This window comes from Rattus norvegicus, chromosome 8, assembly GCF_036323735.1.
Source record: "Rattus norvegicus strain BN/NHsdMcwi chromosome 8, GRCr8, whole genome shotgun sequence".
Lineage (NCBI taxonomy): Eukaryota > Metazoa > Chordata > Mammalia > Rodentia > Muridae > Rattus > Rattus norvegicus.
In genome coordinates this window covers 72,780,354-72,792,009 of record NC_086026.1, presented here as the reverse complement: position 1 = coordinate 72,792,009, position 11,656 = coordinate 72,780,354, and the positions used below count along the sequence as shown (strand labels likewise).

The 11,656-nt window shown below is 36.9% G+C and overlaps 1 protein-coding gene and 1 long non-coding RNA gene across 13 annotated transcripts in view; one reads left to right on the top strand and one right to left on the bottom strand.

Annotated features, from left to right (window-relative positions):
• Window positions 1–7,078, top strand: part of Iqch (IQ motif containing H) — a 193,701-nt gene extending 186,623 nt beyond the window's left edge. For 7 of the 11 annotated variants that reach the window (XM_017595563.3, XM_017595565.3, XM_017595564.3 and 4 more), the window contains 2 exons: window positions 345–453; window positions 3,787–4,309. In XM_017595563.3, the coding sequence (XP_017451052.1) occupies window positions 345–453; window positions 3,787–3,921 (244 nt within the window). In that variant the 3' untranslated portion in view covers window positions 3,922–4,309. Of the gene's footprint in view, window positions 1–344; window positions 454–3,786; window positions 4,310–4,888 lie in introns of those variants that run through there. The other 4 variants (XM_039081114.2, XM_017595566.3, XM_039081112.2 and 1 more) reach the window with 3 other exon arrangements.
• Window positions 1–11,656, bottom strand: part of LOC102547003 (uncharacterized) — a 95,198-nt gene that overhangs the window by 71,434 nt on the left and 12,108 nt on the right. The window lies entirely within an intron of this gene.

Sequence of the window (11,656 nt, the reverse complement as noted above, 5' to 3'; positions counted from 1 at the left end):
AACCAGAGATGCAAAATGTCAGACATGTACGACATTTAGCAATGATCTTTTCAAAATCAGTACTGCTGTCCTAACTTAGTAAGAAGTAGCTCTTTACTAGAAATGACTGAACCTATTGCTTTATTCTGCTAAGTTGATTAATAAAAAATATTTATTACACAAATACTTTCTGTTGACAAGTTAAAATGGAGCCTCATCTTTCATATCTCCCTGAAGATTGCCACCTTGTGAGATTGAAAATACTCATTAAATTCCATCACCAGCCACACAAATGAGAGGGCGATTGTTTTTAAGCATGTGAGGAGAATCGCTGGTAAACTCATTTGTTTGGATATCATTAACAGAACAATCGGTGTGGATCTCCAGGGGGCCCTCATGACCTTTGCTCGCAATCTCTTCATCATCCATCAAGAAATATCAGCACCTGATATGCAAGGCGAGACCAATTTTAAGGTGAGGTGTTAATTAACTAACGATCCTGGTTAATTTCTATACAAGGGCTGAAAATACCTCATGCTGTATTGTAAACAAGTGCTAAACCATCTTTTTTTTTCTCTTATAAGCAGTACATATTTTAACAATGAGCAGGGTCAATTTTATAAGGTTCCCACTGAACCCGTTAGTTAAATTTAATAGTTTGAAACTTTTTCTTTGAAATATAGTAGACTTGCTTTAACTTGCTGCCATTTTGAAAGCCAGGCTCATGAGACAACAGAGCTCTCTGATGTTGGAGGTGAAGCTGAAATGGAACCAAAATCTAGACTGTAACTAATTTGTGATGCACTTACTTGTATTTCACATAAGGCATGTCTAGTTAGTGATTCCTGGGGAGCCTAGCTCCTAAAACCAGACTCTCAGACCCAAGAACAGTGTGTGTTAAAGAGAAGCAGAAGAAAAATCCCAGCATCTATGTGGGACATCCACACACCTCATTTCTCCAGAGTGAAGTGGACCTTCACCATTAACCTTTTTAAGGCTCTGGATGGCTCTAAAGATCCAAAATCTCCCAAATTCTAGAATGCAGGAGACAACTGCTGAGAAGACTTAACAGCCTGTCCTGATAATACAACTCCTAAATTAGGCCTTTGCCATGTTGAAATGGATCACATATATCTAAGGACTCCAGTGGGAAATCACATGTTGTTTTCCTCTTAAATAGGAACCTCAAGTAAAACTTCATATAAACTTTTTTTTTACTTAAGTTAGAGTTTAACCTGTTTAATAACAATGTTTTGTGCCTCAAAATTATTTAAGACCTAAGACACTGATCATTGGTTTTTGTACATCATGACTGAGAAAATTTGACATGAATTAATTAATAATTTATTCCCTCTAAAATGAACAAATTAGAGCAAACTGGTGCTTACAAACTTTCACATGGCACAGTTCAAGGACAAGCCTACCCTTTCTAACTACTGACCTCCAGTCAGTCTCTCTCTCTCTCTCTCTCTCTCTCTCTCTCTCTCTCTCTCTCTCAAGAAACTAAGTAATAGTCAAAGTCAATCTGAACTTAAGAGTTGGTAATTTTGAAAAGTAATTTCTGTTTCTTTACCAGAGTGTACACTAGACTCTCATCTTCCTAAGACAACAGATTCCTGGACTCTACCCGAATTAACAAAGCCAGAATCTTAGGTTTGGGATAGTGGGACCCAAGAATGTGTCTCCCTGTGCAAGGCTCAGTGCTTCACAGCTGCTCAGCTACCGAGGATCTGCAATGGCTTGATTCAGTTTCAGTGTATGTCCCAGTGGCTCATGTGGTAGAAGCTTGGTCTCTAGTTTCCCAGTATGAGAGGTGGTATGAACTAGTGGGGGATTCATTGGGAATCCTGTTTAGAAGACACAGATGCAGTTCCCACAAAATGCTCTTTAGTCCTTGCAAAAGCACAAGATTGGCCTCTCCCCACCCTCTGGGCTTCCTGAGTCACTAGGAGAGCTCTTCCTGTTGAGTGAGTTCCCATGGTGCCATCTGCTCTGATGTGATGCAGCTAAAGGGGTGAGAGGCTGTATTGATAGAGGTATCCAATCTTGGACTTTCAGCTTCCAAAGTTGGCTCCAAGCTAAATAAACTACATATGTATGTATGCATAATAGGATGAAATGGGGATAACAGAAATAAACCCATACCTTATGACCAATTAATGTCTAAGAATACTAAAGTGATTCAGTGGAAGAAAGTAGTCTTATTAATATAAGGTGTTGGAATAAACAAAACCTATGAATAATAATGTTGGACTCCTCTTAGATACCCTTTCCAAAAATTACTTAAGATGGGCCAACAACCAAAATTTATGAGTTAAAACTATTGACTGCTTAGAAGGAAACACATGTGTACCACTTTATGATTTTGTATTAGCTATGGTTTATTGACTGTGATGCTTAAAGCAGAAACGACTAAAGTAAAAACAAATTATTTGGATTTATCAAAGAAAACATAGAATATGGAAAAATATTTGCAAAGTTTATATTTGAGAAGCCTGTAGTATCGAGGGTATATAAAAATACTCTTATAGACAATAATGGAAAGTCTTATGCAAGCAAAGAACTTGAGTAGGAATGTCTTCAAAGTATGTGTTTGTTTGTGCAATGTATGAATAAATGTTAAATATCATAAATCATTAATGAAATGCAAATCAAAACCATGGCAACATACAATACCTAGCTAAAATGGCTATAATCAAAGAGAAAAGAAATGACAAACATTTGCAAGGATTTTGGAAAAATGGGTGGGAACTGGAACCTTCACATATTGTTGTAAAAAGAGTTTGCTAATTCCTTAATAAAGTAAATATAAAATTACCATATAATCCAATAGTTCTATTCTTATCCAAGTATATATATTAACATATATTTATATATATTTATATAAAATGTGTACATTAAGGTTCATTGAAGCATGATTTATAATAACTAAAATATATAAACAACCCAAACGTATGTCAAGTGAGAAAATAGCGAATTCCATTTTATCATATGGAAAATAGTCATATAATAGAATATTGTGGAATACTGTTCAACCATAAAAGGAATGAAGTGCTGACAGTGTATACTACAACATGGATGAATGTTGAAGATACTGTGCTAAGTGAAAGAAACCAGTTACAGAAAGATAAGTCCTAAATGACTCCATTATATGAAGTGAGCAAAGCAAGCCAATCCATAGACAGGAGATGGGTCAGTGGTTGCCAGGGGCTTGGGAAAAGGAACGAAAAGGGGAACATTGCTAATGGGTATAGGGTTCCTATTTGGAGTGATAAAGATGATGGGGAATACACTGTGTGCATGCCTGCTGAATTCTATATTACAAAGGAATGTCTCTTATTATGTTGACAATCCTTTAATACACAAAAAGGAAAATGGGAAGATGTCAGTTTTGTTCCCAGAAAACAATGGAAGTAAATTCTTTCAGTCTGCTAGGTCCCTTTTTAAAGTGTCATAGCCAGTACTTCTCAAATTATCTACTGAAGACTCTGATTTCTAACCTATCATGGATTAATGCTTTTTATTAGGTACACCAAAATGACTAGAAAATGAAGTAAAAAAAAAAAACTAAAAGTGTGTAAAATACAAACCTAATGTTATCATCATTAGACTCATAAAATTCTAGGACATAAAAATTTTGAATTCTAGCTCAATTTTTAAACTTACATCAGCAAGTCTAACAGCCATTGATGTATGGATGGGATGGGTGCCAGCAAATGGAACACATGGAGTAGTATTGATCTAAACTACACTGAACTCTGAAAAGGGATATAAAGTAATAAATATTGTTTTTACTGTTGTTCACAGACTACCATTGATGATATTGAAACCATTTTAGGAGTAACAGAAGAAAATAAAATGATATTTGCAGGAGAAAAACGGCGCAAAGAGGAGGAAGAGAGCCTGTATGAGCCTGTTGAGATATACACAAAAACAGTATGACTTTGGATACCTGTCTAAAGCGAGAAAAAAGGTTTGCTTTGTAATTAATGTAAAAGTGAGGAAGTTAGTTTGCTTTGTTTGCCAAGAGATAAATCAGAACAAATTGTAACATAATAGTCTTTAAAATCTTTGCTTATTTTCCAGTGTTATTTTACTCATTAAGGTTAAACCTACCGGTGTTTTCATTGTGAGTGCTAAGAATCCCTTCCTCCTCCCCAAAACAAAGAAGCCAGAGGAAGGCTTTGGCCCACTACTGCTCCACTTCTTTTCTCCTGCTTCCAAAAGCCACTTAGGGTCTTCATTTAAAATACCAAATAAACCAGAGTGATCACTTGTCAAAACACAAATGTCCTCTTTTCCCAAAATAAATGAAATCAGTTTTAAATGATTCTCTATCTATTTACACTCTATTACATTGTACCAAGCCCTTACTATTTGTTCTTGCTTTCTCACAGCCAATGTGAAGTTAACTGTGGCATCAGAGTGTGTCTAGGTGGCAGTATCTGCTCTTAGTTTAGGACTGTAATTGGAGCCCTTCACTGAATGAAAATCCCTGTTGCTGGTTCAGTAGGATTTTTACAAGCTGAACTCAACAGTACCTTTTAAAGGGCAAATTGCTAGGTTCCGCAGGGCTGCCACTCTTGGCCTGTGCTTCATAACTGTCTAAAAACATTTCTGTATCTGCCAACTTTACTGAATGATAAAATAGGCAAGGTGCAACACCAAAATCACATAAGGTTTTAAAGAACATCTGTAACACACACACATATTTGGGAAATGAGAAGTATTCTTTTGCCTGTGGAATTTCAATCATTTTAAAACTGCTTCAGCCACAGGCCAACGGTTTCTGTGATAAAATTAACATTTCTCCATGTGTCTGCTTTTGTTTAGCCATTGTAGGAAATACATTAATTAGCCAGGTTTTCTGTCTGTGCTAGGTACAGTGATGACCTCTTTTTCTTGGCAGATCTCTCTAATCCATACGAGGGGCCTATTGTCCAAACACTTGACGGATAGGAAGTGCTACATGCCCGATAGAGTTGCTCTTACATCGAAGCCAGAGCAACATAAGGTCCAGGAGACTCATTAGTTCACTGGCACAGTCATGTCCTGAGAGTAAATGAAACCCTCTGTCTCCTTATGGCTCTCATCTGCTCTGGACTTTAAAAGAAAACTGTCTCCGTTTTGTTCAGCACAGCAGTGGATCATTCACGTGGCCAAAGCCCTCCTCACAAAACCATTAAAGCCATAGGGAAGTTCCGAGTGTGGACTGTGATTAGCACTCCTGAGCCTGGAGCTGCTGGCAACAGTAAAGGAGCTCACTCTCCTGTAGGTTTTTTTAACCACATGATTGGTTTCTCAAACAATACTGCTTGCCTTCTTTGCATACATCCTTATTTTACAACACAAAACACTTGATTCTAAACTCAGGCCTTTTCAGATTCAGGTCCACCCTACAGAGATAGAAAGAAGGCTCTCTGTCCAAACACCTACAGCTTCAAAGTGACAGGCAAAAATATCTGTGGGCTAAAACAATCACGTCAAGTAATTGATGGACGAAGACAGAGGACCAGATTAAATTAGTGAAATGCTTTAATTACAGAACATTTGCAAGGAAGCATAATCTATTATCTTCCAGTACATATATGTTACAAAGATATTGTGGAGCTAACAAACTAAATTCAATTTGAAAATGTGCTTATTTGTGTGTGTGGTGTCTAAAGTATCCCAAACACTGTCAAATGAGGATGAACTGCTGAATTTTTACTGGCCTGTTAGTAAAAGTAAAATGTGTCATTTTTCTGCTGAACAGTAGAGCTAATTCTGTATGAGATATGATCTACTGTCTAATGCTGAAGATCTGCAGTGGCAAAGCGTACACAGCACATAGGAGAGCATTATCGGTATCTTCTTTGATACACTGCCCATCTCATACCAATAGGTCAGACAACCACGCTGTCCACTGACATGCCTCCTGCCCACCAGCTACTTCTACTTGCTACTTACTGAATACTTAGTAGGTCTAGATACAAGCCGGACTAGAAGCTCTTTAGCTTCTTCCCAGCAAACCCATACAGTTATTACTACTGCCCTCACCTAACATACGGGGGATAAAAGCAAGATTTACGTAAGAATATTTCACCCCATGCTTTAGTAAAGTGAAAATAAATTTGAGATTTGCTCCTTTTAGCCATGAATTTTAGCATTTTGTATAAAGTAGAAAGTTTAAGTTCACTTGCTCCACATTACACAACTGGTTTGCTTTCTTTTATACCAAATTCTAGTGTGATGCCTAAAATATAGGAAAACAAGTTAATTTATGCACATCTCTTGATAATAAAATCAACTTGCTAAAGCATTCCTGGGGAGGATTGGAGCAAGGGCACAAAGGGAGGGTATATGTGGCCAAGATACATTATATCCATTTTAAAATTTTCAAGTGATAAATATAAAATTTTAATTTATGTATTTATTTATTCTGAGATAGGATCTCACTATGTAGCATTTGTTGACCTAGAACTCATTATGTAGACCAGGCTGGCTTCAAAATCACAGATCTGTTTCTCAGATCCCAGGTGCTAGGAGTAAAGGTATGTACCACCATGCCAAACAAACTTTATTTTTAAATAAAATCACTTTATTTAATTATCTTACAAATGAAAACATTATACAGCTACATTAAGGAAACCATTTAAGCACCTGCCCAGTCCCCAACTCTACATCTCAATGAATTTCTCTACAGTGAGAATGACTATTCTGAAGCAATGGGACTTTGTGGTAGTTTGAGTAAGAATGGCCTCCACAGGCTCATGGATTTGAATGCTTGGTCACCCAGGAGTGGCACTATTAATTAGGAAATGTGACCTTGTTAGAGGAAGTAGGGGTTAGGCTTTAAGATTTCAAAAGCCTATGACAAGCCCAGAGTTAGAGTCTCTCTGTCTTTCTCTGTCTGTCTGTTTCTCTCTCTCTCTCTCTCTCTCTCTCTCTCTCTCTCTCTCTCTCTCTCTCTCTCTCTTTCTGCCTACAGATCAGCATTTAGCTCTCAGATACTGCTCTAGCATCTGCCTTCATGCCACCATGTTTCCTGACATGATGATAATGGATTAAACTGCTGAAACTGTAAGCCAGCTCCAATTAAATGCTTTCTTTAATAAGAGTTTCATGGTCATGGTGTCTCTTTACAGCAATAGAACACTGACCAAGACAACTATCATCTCTCCAACCTCAAGTCCCCTCCCTTTTTAAAAGGCAATGTTTATCTCTGTGATGGGTATTCTAATATACTTTTAACTTTCTTGTACTATACGTACAATAAATATTAATATAACAGAAAATACATTTGTGAGTTGGCAGCATTGTATGGCAGCACCGTAAGACATCACAATTATGCGTCCAAAAAATAAGGAAGAAAGAAAATGGTGTCATCAGAGGTCTCCTGAAGTGTGAGAGCTATAAGACTTTGGTAGGGAAATTATGCTAGGAAAGGGTTGGAGTTTGGAAATAGAGAAGTCACATTGTGTAGAAATGAGTATGACGTCAAGAGTATGAGCTGACAAGATGGTAAATAATGAAGGAAAGGGATCATTTCATCTGTATCATCCTAAGAACTATAAATATCCTGTTTTTCAAGTGTAAAACTATACTTCCTATCATGAGTAATATATTAGTAAGCATCTGATAGCTTGAACAATTAGTAACCATTTGTTTTTATCTGGCACCTTTCTTCTAAAGAGCTCAAAGCTCTTTGCATTTGTTATCTCATTAATTCCCCACATTGTCCCTGTGGGGAAAGTAATAAGTATCTTAACATTTAAATGTTTATCTTTCAAAATTTCTCAAGCATACATTAATTATATTTTCAAAAGTATAAATGTTCATTAGTTTTATTTTACTGTTCTTCTAGCTTTAATGTGCAGAGCTCATTTGTTCAGTTCCTCAAATGCACTAATCATAGTCTTATTTGGAAAACTCTTAAATTGGCAGGATCACGTGAGAGTGGAAGCAAGAAAGAGAGGAAGCATTTGCTTTTGCTATCTTCCCTTCCAAGTGCTAATCAGGCTAGACCCCGCTTACCTTCCAGGGTCAGACCAGACTGCTATGTTCAGGGTGATATAGCCATAGCCTGCCCTTGCTTTTCTTACTAGAAAAAATTTGGTTCAATTCACTGCATGTGCAAATGGAGTGTGCTGTGGACCCTTTCCCCTTTACATGGTTTTAGTGTGCCCACAAAGGTGCTAACAGCTTAGTTTTCAGGTGTAACAGTATTGAGAGTTAGAAGATCAGACTCTGATGAAAGATAGTTAAGTCACAGGGCATCACCCTTGGAAGAAGTTAATGTAGTCCTCCAAGAAGGGGTTAATTTTTCACAAGAGCCTGTTATAAAACAAGGCTACCATACATTCTTGACTTCTGTAGAAGTTGTTTGTTTCCCTTTCCCATCCTGTCATACAACAAAGGGACCCCCAGTAAGATGCTGGTACTATGTCATTTGGACTTTGTAGCCATCAGCTGATGAACAAATAAACATCTCATTATTAGAAGGAAACTCTCATTGGGTATTTTGTTATAGAAACACAGAATGATACCGAGACACCATTCCTTCCACAGTATATGCCCTGTAATAGCACTGTATCTAGGAGCCTGAGGTAAACTGAACTATTTTTACATCACTATTGGAAACCTGATGTATAAGAGCCTGAGGTAAACTGAATAATTCTTACATCACTATTGGAAACCTGATGTATTTTCTTGGAGCTACACCCCAAAGAAACACAGACTTAAGAAGGATCAGGAAGTTTTGTTGTAGCTTTGCCTCTCTTTAGTCTAGTCATACTTTCCACAATTTCCTATCTAGATAAATGGCAGATGCTAATACCTGCTCCTTAGGGAAGCCACAGAGATTAAATAGCCAATGTTGGGAGAGTATTTCAAAGATGAAACATTCGGCATAAATGTTTAAGCATTATTATTACATTGCTACTTCAAATGGAAGTTCTAACTTTGAAATGTGATTATACACTTTCTAGGGGAAAAAACCTACATAACTACATATATAGCTTTATTTTTCACTCTAACAATCTAACTCATGGTTGTGAAACTTTATTGCACTTGATGGAGGGCCTTGGCTTTTATTAGTTTTAAACTGCTGTTTTCTGGGGTATTTATGTAAATGAGGGAAAGATACCCAAACAGTAAATAACAAGCATGTCCCTGCTGTTTCAAAATCTGTTGTAAAAACAACCTAAATATAGCACAGGAAGATACAGCTTTGGTATTAATGCACAAAATAGATTTGGGAGGTTTTATTTTAATTTCTCACTTTTTGTGTGTTTGCATTGGGAAGGCACACGTGTGTGTATAGAAATGTGAAGGCCAGAGGACAACACTGGTGTCATTGCTCAGGTACTGTCTTCTCTTTCTTTTTAAGTGAGATTGTCTCACTGGCTGGAGTTCCCTGGGGTAGCCAGGCTAGATAGCTGGCCTCTGATAACCACCAGCCTCAGCTTCCCCAGCACTGGATTACCAGCCTAACCAACCACTGTAACTGGCTTTCTCGAAACAAAACAAACAAAAACAAAAGAGTCACGCATCTTGGCCTTCATGCTTTCAAGCTGAGCACTTTGCTGACTGCGTCATCTTCCCAACTGCTGGTTTTATATTTTGTTTTTGAATAATGGATTTTCTCAAAAACATTTCTTTGCCACTCTCTAACATTTTGCTTCGTGTCTGCAATTATCACTATGTATCAGGCGTACTGTGTGTGCCATCATATATACATACATACATACAAGAAAAGAAGAAACAAGAAAGAAGGGAGGAAAGGATGAAACAACAAACTCCAGGAATCTGCAACAGTAGTGAAAACCCAGAATGGTGTAAATGTTCAACAAGCCTTTTATGGGTTATTTCCATATTCCCATTTATGGGAAATTTGAAACCCATAAGACCTCCTTGTAACTATTAGAAACCATATGTTACTATGCCTACCATGTATCTTAGCTATTCCACTTTCAGGTGTTTACTCAACAGAGAAGGAAAGCCCATGCTCACAGAAGTACTTGCAATAAAAGTCTACAGGAACTTCCAAATAAAAACTGGAAAGAACCCATTGTCCATGAAGAAATAAACAGGTGAAAAAACACTGAATGATATGACACAATGGGACACTATTCAGCAACAAGGCAGAGTGACATGCTGATAAACTCGATGATATACAAGAATCTCTACTTACATAGAATGAAGAACTGCAGACAGAAAGAGTGTACATATTTAACATTCTAGAAATTAGAAATTGCAGGAAACGCTTGCCTCAGGATGGACTAGGGTGAGGGGAATCAGGAGTGTGACAAAGGGGCAAAGGCAGTGGTAGAATAGTCACTGGTTGAAATGTAAGTGGGTTTTTAGATGAATGCATACTTTGAAACATTCAACTGTATACACTTTAAATATTCTTAAAGATAAATAAGACCACATAGTGGTTAAAATGGATAAGGGTATGTTTAATCAGGATTGTACTAGTTAATGCAATGTAAGTAAGAGTCTAGTGTCAACTGTGGTCAGTTTTGATTGTTAAAGAGGTAACTGGGCATTAGAAAAAGAAAATGACACAGGAAGCAGAAAGTTGCTTGGTTGAGTAAGAGGTGAGAAATAACAAGAAGGAAGAAGCTGCTGTTTCATGTGAAGCTCACTTATGAATGCAGGCTCCTTCCTTCCCACACAGTAGGATGGTTAGGAGCTCTATCTTCATGTATTTACCTAAATAAAAAGTAAATTATTCTTAGCAAACTTGAGCTTTCTCCAGCAACTGTAAGGAATTAGTGATACCTAGAACACGGCTTCTTAAACTCTTTCCACTACGAACACCTTTTCAGCCAAAGAATTTTTACATCTCTGGGCACACAATATGCCTGTCAATAAAAAATTTACTGGTAATAAGTCAAAAACTTATGCTAAATTTATATACATATAATTTTACCATTTATTAAAGATGAAAAAACCCACTAATGAGATAGACATACTTGCTTATTTTTACATAAAGGATTGAATTAGCTTAATATTTGGTACTACAAAGCATACATCTTCAATAATTTTTAGAGTAGGCAAATACTTTTATTTCAGTTTTTTTAAATAAATTTGTAGTGGTGAATAGCATAAGTGTATTTAGGACATTTCTGAAATTGTTAAAAATTCTGTCCTAATGCCAACTAAATTTATTGAATGATTTTTATGAAACTTAAGTCAGCAATTTAAATATTTTTTACTTCAAACTATCTTTTAAATCAAATACTCTAACACAATTTAATGTAAAGATATTAATTTGATACTTACATTTGATAGATGATAGGATGATATTAAAAGTCTTTGTTTTCTGTAATTAAACTCTTATGTTTCTGTAAGAACAGAAAACTCTGCATGCATAGTAAAATTACTTCAGCTTATAACATGCAATGGTCTTGGATCTGAGTTGGGATGGCCTAGGCTGCATTAGCTGGCACAGCATAGCTCGACAGTATCTTGTGCTCAGAACCAAAATAGAGTGAGGCTGTGAGATGCAATGAGCAAGCACTGCCAAAACCCAGGCCAAGCTGCCTGATTCTGAATTAGATTTAGGTTTGCTACTGCCACATTCTGTTATGCAACTTCATTTGAGGTCACAACCCAAGGTTTAAGAAGCTGGGATCCATGGGATGAAGCTTTGAGCTTTACAGGTCATGCTAGTGTTTGAGACCTTATA